Genomic DNA, 23936 nt, shown 5'->3' with positions numbered 1-23936 from the left:
ACTACCATTGTGGGGCGTCTGAATGTGTGTCTGTGTTCTAGAACCTGACGTAGTGTGAATATCTGATCTATACAACCACGTCCAGGTCGAAAACCGGCCTGGTTTTCTCTAGTCTGCTCTTCACGAGCTTTAGTTAGGCGTCGAAGTATTATTGAAGCTAATATTTTAGACACTATATTAGTCAAACTGATTCCTCTGTGATTGTCACAAGAGGACTTTTGTCCTTTCTTAAAAACTGGCACAATCAGTGATTGAGACCAGTCAGATGGGATTACGTCCAGTTCCCAAATTCTACCTAAGACCTCGGTTAATCTCATTGCTAATACTGGACCACCAACCTTAAAAATCTCAGGAGTAAACCTGTCAGGGCCTGCTGCTCTCCCTCGTTTCAGATTTCCTATGGCTTTTTCAACTTCGTAAAGGGACGGAGGACCTACATTAACTTGCCATTCAGGTTGACTGGAGATCGTGGGAAACCGAAGTGTGGCTGAAGGCCAGTTGAACTGATCCCTAAAGTGTTCTGCCCATCGATCCAATCTCCTGGATTGAGAATGAATAATATGTCCATCTTTCTCTGAGATTGTTTCGCTAACGGTCGGGTTCCTAATTCCGGTTTCCTTAACGAGTCTGAACAATTGTCTGCTATTACCTATTGCCGCTGCCTTTTCCATCTCTCTTGCTTTCGCTACCCACCACTGTTCGCGATCATTGCGTAGACTTTTTGTCAGCTTGCGCTTAAGCTGACTCCGCTCTTCATTACGTTCAGAGCCAGGTGGAATGTGTTTCCGAGCATCTATCAGTGAGATAGATGCTGCTGAGATCCAGTGTTGCTCCCTAACCTTCTGGTTTACCTTACTAGCAGATATCACTGCTGTTTCCACAGCTTTTCGGATATCATTCCATGCTGCATCGGGGTGGGCATCACATACATGGCTGCCTAACTGTTTTCCTAGTTGTTCCTGAAATATACTCTTAGCTTGACTATCATTAAGTAGGGCCCTAAGAGGTTTCCTTGCAGGATCTTTCCTACGTCCAGTAAGACGCAAGCAAATACGCGCTCGCACTAGAGCATGATCTGAATCTAGGCATGTGCTCCAGAATGAGCGACAGTCTTCTACCGAGCCCCTCCATCGGTGGCTGATAGCGATGTGATCCAGTTGGGTCCAACGTTGGGACGAATTAGGGGTCGCCATGTTAAAAGATGTTTTTCCTTATGCTTAAAGTTAGTATTTGCAAGGAACAGGCGGTTATCTGAGCATAGCTGCAACAGACGGTCGCCATTATCTGTTCTTTGAGCCACGACACCATAGGATCCACCTAGGTGTCTTTCCTTATCACTTAGTTTGCCTACTTGAGCATTAAAGTCACCGGCCACTATTACTACATCCGAGCGCCTAGCTTTTCGGAGAAGGTCCGAAAGCTTTCTGTAAAACTCATCTTTTACATCATCTGAGCTGCAGTCAGTGGGAGAATAGGCAGAGACGACGAAGAGGCAACGACGAATGTCCCTATCTTTCCGGATTCTTACTGTTCCGTTCAGTCGGACAGCGCACAAACGACTGTCTATTGGGATCCACTCTAAGAGAGCTAGTTCTGCCCTAGGACTCAATGCTATACCTACGCCGGCGAGGCCACGGGAAGCAGAATCAGGGCTTCCAGATACACGAAGCGTAAATCGAGTCGGTTCTTTATTTTGGCATGGTGAGGTCAAATGAATGACGCTACTTGGATCCTGTATGCGCGTTTCGGAGACGCAGCACACATCGATGGCGCGAGATTCTAAAGTTTTAGCTAAGGAAGCCTGCTGTCCTATTTGGCAAAGTGTTCGTACGTTAAAAGCTCCTACGTGTAGTTTAGAGTGTGGTTTCAGGAGACCAGGAATGGCGTTCCAGGTACTCGAATCGTTTGCCCTAGCGGTGCGAGGTGATAAAGACACGTGAGGAGGGTTAGTCGGGAGGATAAGAGAAGTATTAGGAGGTGTAGGAAGGATTTGAATGTGACCACCTTGGTCTCTTGTGCTGTTACGGGTATGAGTGCTGATGTCACTTCCCGGCTGCCCACACCGTGGAAGGGTATTTCTTGAGGAACCTGAAAAGGAAATTGGATTAGTGTTGGTCTTGACGACCTGGGAGCGTGACCGCAGAGCCCAAGGGACAACTGCTTGAGGCCGGTCGCGCACGGCCTTTTTGTGGAAGGTTTTTGACGTGTTAGCTCCGTTCTTCAAGGGGCCTTACCGCCGGAGACGGAAATCCGTGAGGTAAGGTGAGGTGTGCATTTTTAGGGCCGACCTTTTCTAACCCCACCCCTCCTTGTGGGAAGGCAGCATCGCTGTCATGCTGGTTGTCCGAGGGAAACACCTTACTGCTGTCACACCTCTCTACAGTCAGCAGTACGACTTCGCCCTCAGACCTTGAGTTGCTGCTTTTAGTCTTACCGTTCGCCAATCGACCTGCCTGGCATGGTAAAACCTGCAGGAACATATGTTCCAGCCAATATAGCTCGGTTGGGTCATCACGATAGGCAAGCCCGATCACCGCGTCAAGGTAGCAGCTTCGATCGGGAAAAAAATTGGTTTATACCAATAATTGTAACTCATTTACCAAGTTCAGTGTTATTAATATTGTATTGTAGAGAAATTGAAATGGAAAAACAGTTAGTTTGTCAGGTTTTCTAACATATTACTTCCTTTACCAACCAAGTGAATCTAACTGAATCAGTTTATTTTAGTCCCCATTTCAAAATAATCCGATATTTTTGAATTTAATATTAATATTTTCACTCTTGTTCACCCATAATCTAACTTTTTTCTGAATTTATTTTGCGTAATGTATTCCTTAAGCTGATCAGAGATTTTATTTTATTAATTGAATGATATTTCATTTTCTTGGTACTGTATTCATCTCAAAGGCATGCTCATCCAAGTCTTTTTATTCGTGTCTGAAACAAGATCGATTACTGAATCTTTTCTGATGCATAGATTCAGTTTTAGCGTTTTATACAACAGCTTTAGCATAGCGAAATAAATTCGAAGTTCTTTGAAACGTTGAAATAACTTATACTACTATTTGCATACCGCTCAAGCAAATTTCAAACTTTGAAATGTTTCGAAAATTATCCTGTGTGTTATGCAACCAGTTTATAATCACTGTAGTATTTTTTGGGGTCGCTCATTAAAAAAAGTCCAATGGTAGACATTTCTTTAACCTCAATCAAATAAAGGTCTTTGGTATGTAGTAACATAAAACTGTATTATAGAGTCATTCATGACGAATATATATATATATATATATATATATATATATATACAGAAATGTGTATCAGGCTTCTAGGTGCATACATGCGCATGGTTTATCAAAGAAACACAATACTTTGTCAGCTAATTGTACTATTTGATTTTTGCTGTTTATATTTAGTTAGAGTAATTTTTATACGGAACGTCACAAAGGCCCATGATTTTTGCAAAGGTAAGAAGAATAAATTATTAATTCAGAGTGACTCATTAATTAGTTTAGTTTATTCGTGCGTACAAAATAATTTTCTAAACGACGTGGATTAACAGTTTTTATGTTCTCTTTTGTTCAATAATAAGTTTCATTAATTTCGGATACTAAGTTTTTGTTCTGTCCTGTCTGTTTTTAACCAGTCTGTAGATTATTGAATACTTTAATGTAATTTACTTAAACTTGTATGAACGAATAGTAATAAAAGTAAATTATCCGTAAAAATATCAGGTATCTTCATTTTATTTAATATAAACTTAATATTAAATTCATTCTGTATTGTGTACTTGCATCTACTCATTGATGTTTAGGACTGCAATCAATTAGTCTCTTATTGGCATATGTGCATCCTGTGCGTATTGCCTCGATATTGTCTTAATTCACAAGCATTCTGAGCAAAGAGGGATAGTGGCTAGCAGCGGAATCCAGGATATGTGTTTCGTCCTATTTGAGACTCGTCAGCTGGATGTACCTGCATCCTAGATTTAATGTTCAGTCCGGGATTCGAACCCAATACCGTTAGCTTCGAACTCCATCGCGTTATCCACTTAGCTACTGAGTCCTGATACCCGCTGAGACACAGGTAAAGCCAGATGACGGATCTCAAATAGGACGAAACGCGCGTCATTTTGTAGACTTCTCAGTTCAGCTGACTGAAGTGAGTTGCTCGAAGTAGAACCTATACACATTCGCTCTAGGTTCTTTTTTTAATTACTGGCTGACTACTAGTTATACGAAGTCTTACAAAGGTCTCACAGACTACATCTTGTCAATACTCTTGTTTATTTTTTTTTTCGGAAAGACAATGAAATCTGTAAGAAAGTGACATACAAATATATGAACATAACATGTAGAAAATCATCTAACTGAATGCATCTCTTTTAAACTTCCTCCTAAGTATAAAATTATGTACGTAAACAGGAACCATATAGTCAGCGTCCCTAAATTTCACTGAAATTGTAGGCAGTTTTCAGTTATTTCATTTACTAAAGCCGTTATGAACATCATTCATTAGTAGAGTAATGATCTATCTCAAAGAATAAATTCTTAATCTATGAATTTTTACCTGTTATAATATCATTCGCGAACTCATTAAATGAGCTGTGCAATAAATTCTCTACCAATATACGAATGTGGCTTTTAACCACAACAACCAATTACTTTTAGGCAGTAGAAAAAGTAGGTTCGACTTCGCATGTGGCTAACCCTGCAAATTCTAACTAGTCCTGAATATGACAAATATTAAATTTCCGTCTTTGTTTTCGCAAAGATTTTCCCCGCAATATCAAGGTCTTGGAAATATAACGGTATTTATGGAAACGTATATTTCATTGCACTTTGTTTTGTAAATTAATAATAATATTGGTTTTTCTTTATTGTTGTAAATTGCGTCTGTAACACTCCATATATGATCATATTAGGTAATCAGCGATTTCTTCGTATTCGTCCCCTGATTCCTCCGACAATACAATATTTTTTAATTTGGCTAGATTTTCTAATTTGCTGCAATGATTTAATAAATGTTGCGCCTCAGGAACTCCATTATTCAATGCATGAACCAGCAAGTCATTGACTTGATTTGTTGTTAAATTACTTTCTGTAGTGTGCTCTTTAAAATGTGCGATCACGTAGTTGTATGATGCGATTGGATTTTTATTCTGAATAGCAGATATTTTTAACCAATAAATAGCTTCTTCATATTGTTCTTTGGTATTAGCGTGATAAAGTAAATGTTGACTGAGACGATTCTGAGCTTCCTTTATGCATCCACGGAGTAGAAGTAGCGAATCGAGAGAAAAATAGGGAAATGCAATAAATCACGTTTAAAAGTTATTTCTGGGATCATGAATCGATGAATGTTAGACTACCATTGAAAACCTGGAAGCAATGGACAGCCGTTTCGTCCCATTATGGGATTCCTAAGCAGTGCACATCCACGATCCCACACGCGGTATTCGAACCCAGGGCCTTCGGCCTTACGTTTGAGCGCTTAACCTACTGGACCACTGGGCCAGCATCCGACGGTGATAATATCTAACTTCAACCACTTCATGAAATTGCGCGATCAGTGTTTGGTATTGGATTTAATTCTTATGTGCGGGATCGTGGATGTGCATTGCAAAAGAGTCCCATACTAGGAAGAAAAGGCCGTCCGGTGTCTCCAAGTTTTCAACAGTGGCCTAACATTCATCGATTCATGATCTCAATCATAAACTTAACAATCTCCAAAACCCGACACTGAAAAGTTATTTATCAATAAAAATGTTGATCACTTAGATCCCAAACTAAATGCCATAATGGAATCTGAATATTGGTATGTGAACTGAATGTTAACTATAATAGTAATAATAATAATAATAATAACTATTATTCTTATTCCTACCATCATAAACTTGTTATGCTTACAAATACACAATAATGCTACTAACTATGATTGTTTAAATGTTTTAAAACAAGAATTTCCAATTGTAATTATGTAGTTTTATGGAAAAATTACCGAATATAATTAATCGCTTCAAATGTTTTCAAAACAGAAATGCAGGAAAAAAGAGTAAATTAATTACGCTGGAAAAGACACCCGGGTAACGTTACCTTCATAAAGGGTAAAGCGAATCATTGAGGAAATCTACAAAATCGCTGTCACTTTAAGACATCATTACATATTTGAGATTATCAAAAAGTAAAACTCACCTGCTCACTGTATTATATGAAAAGAAGGAGATTTTACTATTTTCAGCACAGAACAGTTATTACATTATCTTGATGCCTGGTTGTTATTCTTTTATTTGGATACAATACTTGACTTCTCTTTCACTAGATGTCTCCTATTGTTCGTTCAAATTATACTGAATGGGGTTTCGATGCTGCCACCCTGTTGTTGAATATCGATTGTCTTAACTACTAAGTGGAGTAGTGAGTTGGCAGGTAAAACAGATGAATTTCGGTTATAGGGTTATAGATACAAAGGCTAGTTTGAATACAAGAGTCCCACATACAAGAAACCATGGTCAAGAGTCGAAAATACAAACCCGTACTTGTTAGATTAGTTATTTCGAACTATCAACTTAAAAATATGTTTGATCCTCTGCCATATTACATATTTTAGCAAAATATCTTAAAAGCAATATATAACACAAAATAACTGGTAATTATGTACACTAAATAATATGCCACACACCATATTGTGATGTAGAAAAAAGGAAATCAGAAGAAGTAAAAAAAATACTTTGGAAGGTACAATTCATGTAAGAAAACAACCCGGAAGAATCTAGTTCACCTCAAAGATTGGCCATAGTACTTATGAAAAGCCACTGGGTGCTAATATTTCAGTCTACTGCGTAGTATGGTACTTATAATTGAACCCTTGAATTCATAGTGAGACAACGAATACCTATTCAGTATGTTTATCTTTCATACCACCAAGTCACATCAAAAACAGCTTTCCTGTGCTTTTTCATTTAGCCCCACCATTGTCGATTACATAGTTTAGGAACGATGTATTCATAAAGAGTATAAACTGTCGAAACTAACGTTTAAATTAGTAATATTAATTGGCTTATCATGTTCATGATGCTTGATCATGTTGAAGTAATGACCTATACTTGCTAACCAACTTTTTTTCAAAGATTATTAACGTGTTCAGATGACCTACTATGTCATACTTTTTGCACAGATCCCAAAAGATTCGAGTACTACTGAGTTGAAGTGGAAATTTTTTGTCCGTCTTCTGTGGATAAGATATTCACTACTTTACAAATATTCTGATTTACTCATTCTTTAGAATGTTTAAAATTAGATTATCGAATAAATTGTTTATGCAAAAGACAATGATTAACTACTGTCTACACACTCCTTTTATCTTTCTGCTAATCAAATCTGTTTATCCCTTCTTCACAAATCATATGATTAGTATTGTTTACGGGATCATTTTACTTTTCGACAATATACAATCGTGGTCCGTTTGTTTTCATCTGTCTAATTTTTTTTTCAAAAATCATTATCTAACTAAAACTTGTTTGTACGAGTTGTGAATGCCTAAATCACCCTCATAAAAATACTTGTTTTAATTTTTAAAAATGTTTAGTTAGATGAGACCAATGTAGCATTTGAAATGATGTGACAGCTTTTACTGGAGATACTAATACTAATCAAATGAATATTGAAATAATAAAGTTAATGTCATTTATGAGTCTAAAATTATTTCAGATTTACTTATAAAACTTTGAGTTGCGTATTCCGTATGAGGGTTTGTTACAGTAATAGTTTTTTAAACACTAGTATACGAACCAGTTCATGAAGTTGTGATCGATTAACCTAATAACTGATCATATAACCTAATAAACCACAATTCTAGTTCTCACATCATCACCCTTCATTTAATATAAATGAATGGTGGCTACCAATTTATTAACTGTTCAGGTATTTTACCAAGTACTTTATGGTTTGACTAATTATTAAACCCTGTCAACTGTATTTTCAACCCATATGATTTTATAAAATGTTTACAATGTATCTCAATGAGTAATCTCAAATAGGGACACCTCATTGATTGGCATATCTTTTTTCTTTATCTGTGCACTGTCTCGATCAAACAGAATTATATTAGAATTTATGCACATAAAGTGAAGTGCCAATACACCATAAAATCTTATCTACAATATATATTATGAGGCATAGATTTTGTTAAGGCGAAAACCATCTAAAATGCTTGGGGTTGGTGATAAATACATGTTAATTCCTACTATACAGATATATTTTATTGCTTCTCTCGCAGTTAAGGTTCATAATCGTAATGAGTTGTTGTATTGCTTAATAATTTGTAGTGAAAATTGTCTACTGTATTCAAACACCACAATATAAAGGTAAGTGGTTATTACTGTCTTAAACTGCTATATATAGTAGAATAGAAGACTGTATATTTAAGCTACAGCGAGATAATGAATACAGCATTAGTCACTTATAAATTTAATCAGTGGTAACTTCGACAATGTAGAATGATGTTTATGGTCGGTAACGCATTGCTTTTAAGAATTTGTGGTTTCTTGAATTCCAACTACGCGTACACATTAAACTAATAAACAGTTTTCCAAGCAATAAGCAAGTTTCACTCAACGTTCAACGTAAAAATAATAATTGGAAAAAAATATAAAAACACAGAATGGACATTCACTATAGAGCCTAGTATAACTGTTTAAATATATTTTAAAATCAAGTGAACCATTAATAATTATCTGCTTGATTTGCGGACACACACCTAGACTACCGCACCTATTACTATTTCCAGTTGATACATTACTTCTTAATGTCGCATTCTAAGTCAACTTTAGGTTATCAATTTTAAATAAGAATTTTCGATTCCTAAATCTGATCACTATGTCTCTTAGCTAATGTGTACTCTAATATTGCACAACTGTTCTTATAAATTTTCTATACATAGAAAAACAACTTCTAAAAGGCAGTACTTTCTGTGTAGCCATTTCATGTGTTCATTCAAGCATGAGATATGTATTCTCGACTTTTTTGCCATTTACAATTACTCAAGCGAGCTTTAAATGATATGACAGCAATTAAGTTGATTGAACTTAGCTTGTATTTAAAAAACACACAGTGGTTTTGTAAACAAAATTAAATTATTGAAAGGGCTGTATTAATAATATGACAGTTAACAACAATATCAGAATATATAATATGTACATCACGCCAAAAATAATATGAATAAAGATTCTAAACGCTGTATATAAACGATGCAGATGTTTCATTTTGAGTATGATGTGTTGTTATGATATTTTTAAAGAAATAAACGGACTAAGCTCAATATAATAAAAACATACACGACAATATTACACTGAGTAAAGTAGTCAAATTTTGTGATAACCATAGAACACAGTTATTTAAAAGATATCCTTTAGAAAGTCACTAATTCCAAAAACCGATCAGCTAAGGAGTCAATAAATTTATAACAAGACTCCACACCTCAGATTAGCCATCATTAGCTTCATTTTACGTCATAATCTCTAGTCGATTCTGAACAATTTAGTATTACTTACATTTACTTTATATTAAAAGGATGAATAGCCCTTGAGAACAGCCGAACAGGAGAACCTAGAGGAAAGTTAACTAGAGTTCTTAGGTTAGAGGCCAATGCTCCACGAGGAGTATTAGGAGCGGGTAGTTAATTTATCATGAAAGATAGTAATAACCAGAGAGCTAAATTGCATTTCATCATTATCAGTGAATCGATATAGAATATCGGCTTATGAATTGAATGATCGTAACAGTAAAGCGAACATTGACGTAGACGACGACGTTGATAACGTTAATGATAACAATAAAAATTAACTAAATCAACTGACTTATTGTGACAAAGATTTTTATATAAAATATAACTTACTTTAATACCTAAATGAGCATAGAACTTCATGATAGGTATATACATTCTATCGGAATAATGATAAACAAAATACCCAGTTAAAAATACACCACATATAATGCTAATTTCAATGATATTTATCATTCGTGAGTCTGATTTTGTATGATGTGTTAATGGTGTTTTATCAATATATGATATATATCGTTGTGATAATTTATTATACATTTTATTATTGTCATTATAATGTAGTGGTTTTATATGATCAGTTGAATTAGGATGTGACAATTTTAGGTTTTTAATCGACTTACGTCTACGTAATCCTTGTTCATTTAATTCTTTCATTGAATATGTAGTATAGCCAACTCTATAAGTGATGAATAAATGTTCAGTTGTTTTTTTTTGTTTGAAAAGTAAAATGAGTTCCTTTTATACAGTAATTGTTTCTCATTTTTGACCAATATGACTAACTGTTACTAATAACAACTACTACTTTTATAATCATAACAATAATTATTGTTTCCTAAGGACAAATGTTAACAATAATTGAATTCACTTATCAATAATAATAATAATAATAATAATAATAATAATAATAGGAAGAAGAAGAATAGAACAATAGAACTATACGAATAAATAACCAATACAATGAATGAAAAGACATCTTGTACTTAATGGAAAATTTTATTTAAATAATTAACTGAATAGTTAAGTATGATTTGTATGTTCCTGTTAACCTATCAATTCAAACATTTAAAAGTTACTCAATGACGAAGGCTTAAATATATCAAACAAACTTATTAGTACTAAAACTCTTTGCACAAAATAGATTCCTCGTAATATAAATGGTTATTGAATGTTACGGTTATTAAAATTTAAAATCTTACTATCTGTAATAAAACCTACTCTTTAAACTTTTTAAAAATCTAGGATCAGTTTGATTACAAATAGTAATTCTTTTTAATGATTATGTCATCGATCCTTATAAAAATGTAGAAAAATCTATAGACACCTGAATGTTGAAATTAAGTTAACACTAATAGTGCTAAATACCATACATTTATCAACCTTGACTCATTTACTTTAGTTTTGATGGCAACGTCTTATCACTGGCTCTCACACAAAACGAAAAGCTTAAACCTGAACACATGAACTTGTACTTAGTTAACCATTCACATGATGAAAACATACTTTTAAATTAAGATAACCTTTACCATTTAAGATTTATGAGTTGATCTTTATGTAATTAAAAACTATTACAAAGTCCCTTTTTACCACTTACTGACTGAAGCTTTTTAAGTTTAAACCATATTTTCACAAATATGAAGCTTCCTTCACGAAAATCTATTTCATCAAATGTATAGTATGTCTAGCGTCAATAACATACGAGTGCAATTCTATTCTATGGGTGTCCTGTTATTGAAAGGCCTTAAAATATTAGTAACTACTGAAATAATTGTTTTACTTCAGAATCATTGAATTCTCTAGTGATAAATGTTATCAGATGATGATATGGAATATTAGTTGACATTTCTTATATATTGATCAAACTTCGAAATTGCTGACCAATGTATCTAAATTCGGTGCCCAAAAATCAATATGTTTTGTGCATAACTTTTGGTTTGGTTTTATATCACATCGATAATGGGCAGGAAAAAGTTAACTGTTTACTACATTTTTATTGTTGTTGGCACACCTATTAAATACAGATAATGATTATAATTTTGTACAAATTAATTAAAATTGTTTAAAAGATCGTAAAAATCAATAATTTGCATTTCCCATTTATTTCAAAACAAATGGTTGACCTATTTCTAATAGATTGGTGAAAGTGGAAAATCCCCAAAGGAATTAGAAAAAATCATAGTTTGTTTAAAAAAGGTATTAAAACGTTGTCAAGCTGAAAATGAACGTTTGAAGTGTGCGCCTGGACCAGTATCACATAATGAATTGAAACAATATAAAACAGAGATAAAACGCTTGAAAAATGAACTTGAAACAGCACAATTAACCGTAGGATCAAAACTATTCAATCGTCGATTAGCGAATGAACAAGGAACAGCTAAATTAATGCATCAATATGACAGTTTAAGAAAAGATTATGAAGAAGTGAGTTTTTAATTGTTGTTGTATTCGGAAAAATAAATTTCATAGGCTACATCCTCATTTATCAGTAATACGAAAACATTTTTGAAAAGTATTGATAAACATTATTTTTATTGAGATCATCAACCGATTGATGTTAGACCACCATTGAAAACCTGGAAGCACTGGACAGCCGTTTCGTCCTATTGTGGGACTCCTCAGCAGTGCGCATCCACGATCCCACACGCGGTATCCGAACCCAGGACCTTCATTCTCGCGTGTGAGCACCTAGTCTACTGGACCACTGAGCCGGCATCCAATGATGTTAATGTCACAATAAAAAAAGTTAACAATCTCCACAACCCCTAAACTGATAAACATTTTTTTCTTGAGAAAATGCAGACAACCATATTCCCCTCCCAAATATATTTAGGTCAACCGAATGATATTTCATTAATGTACGTGAAATGATAAAAACATCCAAACTCAACTTATTAATATAAACAATTTTTGCTTAGTTATTTTAAAATAAATTCTGAATCGAATTTTTAAAATCATTTTCTCGTCTTTATCAAGTAAATCAGCCTTAAATATGAATTATATGACTCAATAACCGTACTTGATGAAAAGTATCTAACATTCATACCTTTCTGTTGTAACGGGTGACTGCAGGTTATATGCTCAGCGTTTTATTGATCGCTTCAGTGACAGTGGACACGTAAACACGTGACGGACGACCTAGTGCCCTGATTGGTCCCGCTTCGCAGTCTGTCCCAGCCAGTTGAGTCAGGAACACAAGTCACAGCCTCTGAGTTATGAATCATTGTATTTCAAACATACTCTATTTATATACCAAGCAAACAAACCACATCGTACCATAAAATAGGAAACAACATTTGTACAATATTTAACAAGTGAAGTAAACATCGACCAATAAGAAATGTACATTTAAGGTCCAAGGCCACCGTAGACTTAACACAATAATTATTGGTATATTTTTCCGACTATCCTAACACTTTCAAAAATCGATCTTCTACCTAGAAAACTTCCATAATATTTAGCATATACTACAGCACGGCCAATCGTGAAAATGTTGTTTCGCCATTGCTTACAATTTGACAAAGAAGTTGTGGACATTAATGAGCGATAGATAGTTTGTGTATGTTGGTCAATCATACAAAAACTGACACTAAAAAAAGAATACTATTGAGTTATTAACTAGCATTATATGTATGCTTTTACAAAAATGACTTCATACTGTAAATTAAGTGGTTTTAATCTAATATATACCGAGATCCATTTATAATGGTATACAATATTCTTATCCATAAAATTCTAATTTGTTGACCTAAAAGCTTTTACAATTTTTATCCATTAAGTCAAAACGTAGATTTCTGATATTATTATTGTGTTAATAATTAATCTATCAAGTTAGTGAAATATTAACACGGTGTGTAAATAAACTAACACAAAGTGGGAGCGAATTCCCGAGAAAAATACAGAACGAGTCTACTTACAAAGCGGTTATCAGTGGTAAACGAAATATTTCAATATTCAGAATTTCTCGACTGAGCACCACCTTTTGCATATGCACAAATAACTGCGGTTAGCCATTTCTTTATTAAAACAGAATTCTTTGACTTTTTTCCACTTGATAACCTGAATATCTATTCAATTTAGAGGATTATTAACGCAATTATTAAGGTAGCAAAATCTGTAGCGTTTAGTTCACTTACAAAACATTGTGTATTAAGTAATTGTTGAGAGAAAACTATCAAATTTATTCTTTTTCATGTATAAAAGCACCTCAGTGAATAAGGTATCCGATTCCTAATTGACAGGTTTTAGATCTGAATCCTACTCTTGTTCCTTTCAATATCGTCAGCAGTTCCTATCCTTTGCCCACACAGTATGATTGCACGAACCAATACTTATTTGCTAAAGTGAATTGATATTTATACCATATTTGTAATGTTGGTGATTATTTGTCTAAGATTATTCGAGTAACTCCAATAAATCAAAGCTCAAGCTTGCTGGTCTGACGAACTTTCTGTTTGGTCGATAGACTAAGATTACTTCTACTGAGATATTTAAAACTTAGAAAATTTATGTAATAAGCAGACAACATCTTTAACTATCTCTTCTTTTTAATTCTAGAATTTGTAAATATGGCATTTGTATATCTCTATGATTCAGGCTAAAATCTTTCTGTAAAAGATAACCACTGATAGAAAAAAAGTTGGGAAGATACTTTTACGCATAATTATCATTTTATTATTATCGTCCAAACAGGTTTTATCGAAAAATCAAGAGATGGCAGGTCAAATAGAATATTTACGTCAAGAAGTAGACAAATTACAGAAACCACCTGAACAATCAAACAATAATAAACAACCCAGTTAAACTAAATCATGGCGACTACTTGAAACACCATAAAGAACTTGCAATGACTCATTGTTGTTTGTTTACAAAAAATATTATTGTTATGAGGTCTTACGCTAAATAAGACAAATTCTTTTGTTCTCGTTAAAAAAATTTGAAAAAATGGGTTTCCGAAGTTGATCTCACAGTAACTTAGCAAGCAAATGTATATTCTGTTTTTGAGTCAATTATATTACACCATAGGAGCAACTCGATTGCGGGAACCAAAAGAGACAAAATCGTGATTGTGTTATTTGTTCAAGCATTTGTCATTTCGAATGGTCGGCAAACGTTCACAGACAGTCATGAAAGATATATCAAACAACGTGACATGTAGCACTTGACCCAAGTACAGTGTGACTAAACATAATTTTCTAAACTAAAACACATCACGCTGTACGGTTCACACTGTTGGATGTTTAATGAAACTATCATTAAGTAAAAATCTGAGATCTCGTTAAGTAATCTACTCTGCAGAAGCCACATCCTGACATGCCAAAACCAATGGTGCATTGAAATTATGAGATTGATAATCTATAGTCAAGAGTGAAGTATGGAGACGAACTTTAAGGTCTCATACTTCGTCTTTGATCAATCGGGAGGTAATGAAAATAACTAGTTTTCAATAAAAGAAACAATCAAAGGACAAATCAATAAAAATGTATGACGTTGCTTAGAACATACTGTTTTGAAATGAAAGATAAGTTTTCACTTTCCCCTTTTATGACAGCTTATTCTATCGACCTCTATCACGTTTGATTACTGTTCAACCTGTCATTATCTGCCTCTTCATTTTGATTGTATCTCCCTTCGATCTGATTATTGTTCCCATATCTGTCCATCATTATTCTGATTGATAGACTGGATCGATATGTTTGTTGATTGCTAGTTGACCTGAGTGTCAAGCTTCTAAAAATCCCCTGACGTTCTTAGTATTCCCTCTATACAAGATTTCAGCATTTTCCAGTTGAATACGTATCCACATGCATGATGTTAGCTAGGATATGTAGTGGCATCTGACCGCTAATTTATGTTCATGAAGACGAAAATGAAGAAATCCAGATTGTTAGATGTACTGTTTTTCGCAATTGGAACAGTTTATTTTGCAGATGTTTGATATCTCTTCTTTTGTCCCGATCGCGTCTCCTACATTGAAGTGATGGTCGGGCTTACCTATCGTGATGACCCAGCCGAGCTATATTGGCTGGAATATATGTTTCTGTAGGTCCTACCATGCCAGGCAGATAGATTGGAAAACGGTAAGAGTAAAAGCAGAAACTTGAGGTCTGAGGGCGAAGTCGTACTGCTGACGGTAGAGGGCTGTAACAGCAGTAAAGTGTTTCCCTCGGCCAACCAGCATCTGCAGAGATGCTGCCTTCTCATAAGGTAGGAAGGGGTTATAAAAGGTCGACCCTAAAAATGTCACACCTCACCTTACTTCATGGATTTCCGTCTCCGGAGATAAGGCCTTTTGAAGAACGGAGCTAACACGTTAAAAACTTCCCACAAAGAGGCCACGCGTGGTCGGCCTCAAGCAGTTGTCCCTTGGGCTCTGCAGTCACGCTTCCAGGTCGTTAAGGCCAACATTAATCCATCTTCCTTTTCAGGTTCCTCAAGAAATACCCTTCCACAGTGTGGGCAGCCGGGAAGTGACATCAGCACTCATACCCGTAACAGCACACGAGACTAAGTTGGTCACAATCAGGTCCTTCCTACACCTCATAGTAACTCTCTTATCTCTGCGACTAACCCTTCTCTCGTTCCTTTATCACCTCGCGCCGCTAATATAAACGATTCAAGTGTTGGGATATTCGGAAAAATATACCAATAATCATCATGTTAAGTCTAATGGTGTCCTTGGACTTTAAATGGGCATTCCCTATTCGTCAGTATTTATTTCACTTGTTAAATATTGTTTTCTATTTTACGTTACGATGTGGTCTGTTTGGTTGGTATATAAACAGAGTATGTTTGAAATACAACGATTCATATCTCGGAGGCTGAGACTTGTGTTCTGGACTCAACTGGCTGGGCTAGACAGAGAAGCAGGGCCAATCGGGACTCCAGGTCGTTCGTACGTGTTTTTCGTATCATTGATCCGGTAGATAATTTGCTTCGCTCCAAAATCTGCAGTCTACACACGTTACAGCATTAAGTACGCGGAACGTTATTCCCAGTCTCTCTAAAATACATATAGGAGCTTTTGACGTCCGAACACTGTGCCAAATAGGACAACGGGCTTCCTTAGATGGGACTTTAGAATCTCGCACCATCGATGCGTGCTGAGACTCCGAAAGGCGCATACAGGATCCGGGTAGCGTAATTCATTTGACCTCACCATATAAAAATAAGGAACCATCTCGATACACGCTCCGTGCATCTGGAAGCCCTGATGCTGCTTCTCGTGGCCTGGCTGGTGTAGGTATAACATTGTGTTCTAGAGCAGAACTAGCTCTCCTAGACTGGGTCCTAGTGGAAAGTCGCTTGTGCACTGTCCGACTAAACGGAACAGTAAGGACTCGGAAAGATAGGGACACACGTCTTTGCCTCTTCGTCGTCCCTGCCTACTCTCCCACCAACTGCAGCTGAGTTTTACAGAAAGCTTTCCGACCTTCTCCAAAACGTTAGGCGTTCTGACGTAGTAGAATTGACTGGTAACTTTAATGCTCAAGTAGGTAAACTAAGCGATAGGGAAAGACACCTGGGTGGATCTTATGGTGTCGTGGCTCAAAGACCAGATAATGAAGACCGTGTGTTGCAACTATGCTCGGATAACCGCCTGTTCCTTGCAAATACTAATTTTAAGCATAAGGAAAAACATCTTTTGACATGGCGACCTCCAAATTCGTCCCAGCGTTGAAACCAAATAGATCAGATCGCTATCAGCCACCGATGGAGGGACTCGATACAAGACAGTGATTCGTTCTGGAGCGCATGCTTAGATTCAGATCATGCTCTAGTGCGAGAGCGTATTTTTCTGCGTCCTACTGGACGTAGGAAAGACAAGTGGAGGTGTAGACTATCTGGTTGAAACCCGCAAGATGATAGCAACCGATGGTTAGACCTTGAATAACATGGCTCAAAATCGTTTGCAATGGCGCAAGCGCATCTACTCTTTGTGTTCTCCCAAATTCTAATCTTCTGGATTCTTCATGTCCCTTATTTTTTCTCTTTTCAAATTTATTTCACTGGATTATACTCCTTAAATAACATCTTCAAACCCTAATCTTCCCGATTACTGCCTATACTTTTAATAGCTCTATCACTATGGGCTTTGAATAGACAATTGGATCTCTCTCCTAATGTGGTATGGCAACATGAACTAATTTACGTACGTACGAAGTTCTACACTGTTCTCGACTCCTCTTTTGTCATTTCGTCTTTCGGTTTGCATAAGATTGCTGGTTTTTGTGCTATACCTATTCCACTTCACTTTTACATGGTTTTGCTGATGTTGTTCGTAAGATCAATAAAGGCTCCACGGCAAAATCAAAGCAAAGTGCTGGTGAAAAACTCTATGTTGCTGGTCTTAATGAGTTTCTCGTCCTCTACTATTCTATCTGAATCATACTGTCGCACTAATCGTGATTGTTAGGCATTCTTATATTCTCCGTATCGTAAGAGGTTAACATACATATATTTTAAAAGTTTCTTAAAGGCGTGACAACCAAAATATGTAAACTATAACCAATTATTTTGAATTTAACAGAATATTCAGGGTTAATGGCTTATGGAATTATAGGAGAACCCCAAGAAAATTGGATCAAACAACCTTATTGACGCAAATTTAAAGCAATCTAGATCTTGAAAAGAAGTTCTGATCAGCAGATATAACACATTTTATTGATGTACGTCGAACACACTTAAAAAACTGAAACGATAGAAATATAAATCGCAGTTAGAATTAACAACCTGAATTGATGAAGAGAATATTAAAAAACCAATGCATCCCAACCAAATATAGATCCAAGCATTTTTGTGCTTCTATTAGTAACACACACCGAAAACAAACTGAAACAGTTAAAGAGGAATAAATGGAGTCCCTAAGCTCTCATACAACTAATTAGGTGGACGCAAAGAGATACAACGATTAATAAGACCAAGCACCTCAAAGTTAAGAAAATAAACAGAACCAACAGAAGATAACTAACAGTGAAAGGAAGATCTCGAGTGATGGGTAAATTTATGTTAACTATTCAAATAAATAAATACGTTATCGCCACCAATTTCAAGATATATTAAGTTGATTGCACTAACCTTAACCACTGTATCGCCAACTTCAACCCACAAAATTGCAGCTTCAGTTCACCATTTTGTGGTGGTAGAAATTAAACCCATATATATCTTGATGTTTTCATCGTAGCCATTTAAACACATTCACAGATTAAGATATATTAGAGGCCTATCATTAAAGATACAACTACTTAGTAGATACAGCGATAACTCGTATTAATACCTACATTGTTCAAATGCATATAACATCTCTGGGACACATCAATACAACTACTACGTTGAGAATAGGGAGCACTAGTGAAAACCAACCAAACAAGCCAGTCTGAATGAATCTGAAACTTGATCAAGCAACTTCGGTAGGTAGATTGAAAGTTTCTAAAACAAAAGCACAGTAATAGGTTTTGATTGTTTTATGACTCATCATCACTTTCTATTCTGGACGGAATAAGCTGTATTGAAGGGGAACACATATCGAAGTAAATAAGACAAGATATTAATTTTCTAGTGTGTACGCGCACATACGCTGGCACAGTGATTAATAAGAAAATTCATACTAACACATATAAAAATATGCCAACAAAATATCCAAGTAAATAAACACTTCAAAATGAAGGGATGAATGCATAGCAAAATGAATTATCAATGCTACAGTTGTTTATATACCATGAAACAAAATATGAATCAAAACAAATTGTAGAACGAATCAAACTAGAACGTAATAAACAATAAAGGCATTAAGAATAAATACATAAATAAATAAAATAACCCCAAAACTTAAAATTAGTAGTAATACATCGTAAGAAAATAAAACTCGAAGTAAAAGTAAGTAACTGGAAATAATAATAATACTAGTAATAATAATTCAACTACAAACCACTTTCGTATTATATAATTATGCATTTGTACACCGGCACGCACGAGCGTGCACATGTACAGCCTACACATAGTGTACATTTAGATAAAACTCCGTTCAATAATGGCCACACCAGCGTAGCTTCGACCAGTTGTTAAATGGCTTGGAAGTATTGACCATGTATTTGCAGTAGGATCATATTTTTCTATACTGGTCAAATTATTCTCACCATCTTCACCACCAATAATATATAAAAAACCATCGTGTGCTAATAGACCTTGGAAGGAAAAAAATATTTTGGGAATTTTTTCAGGATTACAGAATATCATATTATTGACCGATAAATTTCCTATGAATTCTTTACATTTTAATTGACGTATACCTGAATTTACTTAATTAGGAATAGAAACAAGAAAACTGGACTAGTAAGTTGCCTAGAATGATGATATGTGAGGAATTTCGACATGATTATTGTTAAAATTTAACCTTCACAGTATATCATGGTTACTCGGATGGTCCGAAATTAAGAACAAACAAAATATCGGTAACAAAGTTACGCCTGTTTGGGAGCTAACGATACTGTTCGGTTGTCGAAACACAAAAATTAGAGACCGGGTTAGAATAAGCGTTCCAATTATTGGAAGTCAGGCACCCTAAACTTTCCGAGTTGTTAATAATCCAGATGAAGCTCCTATAATTCACTAAATTGATATAAAATCGGAAGAGCTTTATAAAGAACACATGTTCCATTTACATATATGGTTAGTAATTTATTGGGAACATAATGAATAATATATGCAGATAGCATTTGGTATTCAGAGTAAAACCAATTAATACATGTTCATGAAACACAAGTAAACAATGAAATATCCTATCCTACTGATAATAATTTTAAATTTCAACATCTCATTGTAAACACAGCTAACAAATAAAATGATGCATATTGTGACTAAAATACCATCTTTAATTTTCTAAATGGACAGAGTGGGAAGTATTATGAAACAGATATTTCGAATAGTCACTCAAAATCGATCTTGATTTTCTACACTTGAAATTTCTAGTTTATTGAATACTGACATACTATTTGTTGTATGTTCAATTTCGAATCCATTTTTACACATGTTACATTACATAATAAAATGTAATTGCCCTGCAATGCACTTTCTCTTACTATTATTTAAAATAGCACTGATATAATTAACTTGTCCAGTAGATCGTTAAGTGTGAACCGGTTAGACCCAAAATATCACAATCGACATATCTTTGAATCCCAGGAATATTATCACACTAGTGTGAGTATTACTATTGATAGTGATACTTAATGAAGCTAAGTGGTCCAAAATAAACAGCTCAGTTGTCAATGAAAATCCACATTCTGATCATGATCTATTCTACACCATGGTTTGAAATAACGGAACTATCTAACATCTCAACAAACAAATTCAATCAGCCAGAAAGCATGTATACATAGGGATAATTGGTAATTTCTACGACCGATACAGCAGTGTGAAAAAACATACTCCAAAACTCCTTCTTACATAAGTTCACCAGGAAATAGACATACTCCTTTTTTTACTCGTAAGGCAAACGAACCTCTAAAAGACTTTCAGTATGTTCTAAAATCCACCATTTTCTCTTCTAAAAATTCATAGTCTGTTAGATAATATAGAAACATTTAATTTCCTCGTAAGTAAACTTCAGAATTCTTCTAGTCATTGGCTATTTGAATATACGCCGCATTCTATAGTAATAATAGATAAGCTGTTGTTAATTTATTAAGTGGAAAATAAATTGTGATTTTGCCATGCTATATAACAAACATTACTAAACTCATTACAGTAACATATTTCCGAGAAACAGCCGTTTACAGGTTAAAACAATCGATTTTGAGGCAGTGGATGGGAGATTCAAAACACATTCTAACCACTTTGGTTTGATTAAAATCATGAACCGATCAATGTTAGACCATCCTCGGAGAAAACACATGTGATAGAAAGTTGAATACTTAAACGTGGACTTGATTACTATGTAGCATTATAGCTACTAAGTTTTATCCGACAACCGTCCCATTTCTTAGCATTATATAGTAATTGAGTTCAAGTACGTTAATGTAACTCATATTGCAATAACTAAATAAAGTATATTTGTACCCCGTCAAGAGCATAGGATATCGTTGCATACACTAAGTAAAAATGTGACACACTTAGTGATCAGTGAAAACAGGAAAATATCAACATCGTCAATTCAACTAAAAAAACTTTTTAAAATCCAAAAATTTAATGATGTACCTACTCAACTTATAGCTAAAATTATTTATTCACTACCGTATAAATTCAGAAATAATTATTGTTCAATACTTATTTCTTACCTGCATTTCTACGTTTGACATTTAAATCCGCGATACGTTGCCAAGTCCCTGTCTCTGGAGAAAACACTTCGCCTGAAGTTTGTACAGTTGGTCCATCATGACCACCAACAGCATACAGACGGTTGTTTAATTCACAAACAGAAGGTCCACTTCGTCTAATAAATGAAAATGATATTAAATGATAATTGAGATTTTAAAAAAATCTGAAATCGCTAATACTACTAATAAAAATGACAAAGCAATAATGAATGGTCTATCATTAGAAACAAAATAGTTACATCGCTTTAACTCATGCTTCGGCCTTATATTTATGTTCCCATCCAAATATGTGGAAAAAATGAGTAGATATTTAACATACCTAATAAGATTTCCTTTATTAATCCACCGCAATACTGAAACCAATATAGTGGGTTTAAATCTATTTCTTAAAACCAACTTCAAGAGCTACCTGTTTAGTTTCGAAGAAAACGATGTTGTAATCAATCCCTGGTGGGTTTGTAGATGTGCACTCCTATTTTTTATTATTTATTTATTTGAATACATTGGTACAAGAGGGCACCAAATATATATGCGCTACACAAAACAATGAGAATTTAAAGACTAGGAAAAAAAAGTAAGGAGCGTGAAAGAAAAAGAGAATAATAATAATAATAATAATAATAATAATAATAATGGGGGAACGTAAAGGTATAATCAGAAGAAATCTCTCAGTTAAGGAAGAAGCAACCACTTTTTACGAAGTAAAAGAAGGTTGCAGCAGGATCGCCACTGGCTTCTGTTCTGAGCCATATCTGATAACGTCTCTAGCCACTGTGTAGCACCATCTCTCAGACCCAAGCCAGGGGGTCGTGAAGGACCAACACAACAGCCCTTTGAAGCTTTCTTTCATCCCACGACACTATGTCACATTGACCACCTCTCCGCTTTTTCCAATCAGTCCCAGAATCGGCAAATAATGCACGATATGGAATTCTCTGGGACGACATTCGTAGAACATGTCCAAGCCACTGAAGTCGGTGTTTCAAGATGGTGACATCGATTGCATTATCATCTCTGTACCCGAACACACGATGCCGAACCTCTGCATTACTAACATGGTGTTGCCACTGGATGTTAGCAATCCTTCGGAGATAGCGATGATCGAATACAGAGAGTCGTCTAACATCCTCAACTCGGATAGGCCAGGTTTCACAAGCATAGAGCGAAACTGCTCTCACCGACGCGTTGTAGATCCGACCGTTTACAGCCAGACTAACATCACGAAGGCGTCGAAGATGGTCTAGATTGGCATAAGCCGCTCTGTCTATCACTATACGTGTATTGATCTCATCAGTCAGGCCACCACCAGTATATACGCAGCTATCGGATACACAAACTTTTCGACTACTTCTATCTGCTCACCATCCAGAGTTAGTACAGGATTAGAATCCTGCCAGTCTTGTAGAAGTACTTTGCACTTCAAAGGTGCAAAGCACATACCGTACCTACGGACATTGATTGCCAACTGATTAAGTGCGGATTGCATGCCTTGGGCATTATCGCACAGTAAGACAATAACATCCGCATACTCAAGTTCGAGAAGTCTTTCTCCAGGCAACAGATCCACACCGCCATTACTTACATCCATCAGAGCTGTTTCCAGAATGTCATCGATAGCAAAGTTGAAGAGGAATGGTGAGATTGGGCAACCCTGTCTAACCCCACTGCTCGAATGGAACAATGGAGAGAGGTGGTTGTATGCCCTCACTCTGCCTGAGTTGTATGTATATAGGGCTATTAGGATGTTAATAAACTTCTCAGGCACACTCCTCTTCAATAGACAATCCCAGAGAACAGTCCTATCCAACGAATCGAAGACAGCCCTAATGTCAAGAAACACTACGATTGTTGGCATTTGATAAGTATGGCGGTGAAGATATGATCAATACATCAAGAAATCACTAGAATGGAGGAAAGACTGAACAACCATTTTAGTGATTTCTTGATAAAAAAAAAATGAAAATTCAACAATATCCACAAACCTTATTAGCTAATACTATAAACGTTGAAATAAATTCTCTTATCATGACCCAGCTAATCTTATTGTGATAATGAAATGAGAAGACGTAG

General features: G+C 35.4%; 3 protein-coding genes across 4 annotated transcripts in view; 1 reads left to right on the top strand and 2 right to left on the bottom strand.

Moving 5' to 3' along the window:
* Positions 1–23936, top strand: part of MS3_00003100 (uncharacterized protein) — an 85874-nt gene that overhangs the window by 57837 nt on the left and 4101 nt on the right. The window contains exons 28-29 of the mRNA XM_051210799.1: positions 11689–11976; positions 14245–22316. The gene's annotated coding sequence lies outside the window, so the exon portion shown is untranslated. The remainder of the gene's footprint in view (positions 1–11688; positions 11977–14244; positions 22317–23936) is intronic.
* MS3_00003101 (uncharacterized protein) lies at positions 4913–10212 on the bottom strand (the record flags this gene model as incomplete). Its single annotated transcript, XM_035731969.2, has 2 exons — positions 4913–5257; positions 9892–10212. The coding sequence occupies 2 exons, from the start codon at positions 10210–10212 to the stop codon at positions 4913–4915; spliced, it is 666 nt and encodes a 221-aa protein (XP_035589535.1).
* The window catches only part of KLHL2_1 (Kelch-like protein 2), a 32379-nt gene continuing 27445 nt past the window's right edge, over positions 19003–23936 (bottom strand). Inside the window, exons 9-10 of one of the 2 annotated variants that reach the window (XM_051210798.1) lie at positions 21828–21982; positions 19003–19736 (exon numbers count right to left, since the gene is read on the bottom strand). In XM_051210798.1, coding sequence (XP_051070817.1) covers positions 19561–19736; positions 21828–21982 — 331 coding nt within the window. In that variant the 3' untranslated portion in view covers positions 19003–19560. Of the gene's footprint in view, positions 19737–21827; positions 21983–23936 lie in introns of those variants that run through there. The other variant, XM_051210797.1, reaches the window with a different exon arrangement.

The sequence above is a fragment of the Schistosoma haematobium genome, chromosome ZW (genome assembly GCF_000699445.3).
Source record: "Schistosoma haematobium chromosome ZW, whole genome shotgun sequence".
Lineage (NCBI taxonomy): Eukaryota > Metazoa > Platyhelminthes > Trematoda > Strigeidida > Schistosomatidae > Schistosoma > Schistosoma haematobium.
This window is presented reverse-complemented; position numbering and strand designations above follow the sequence as displayed.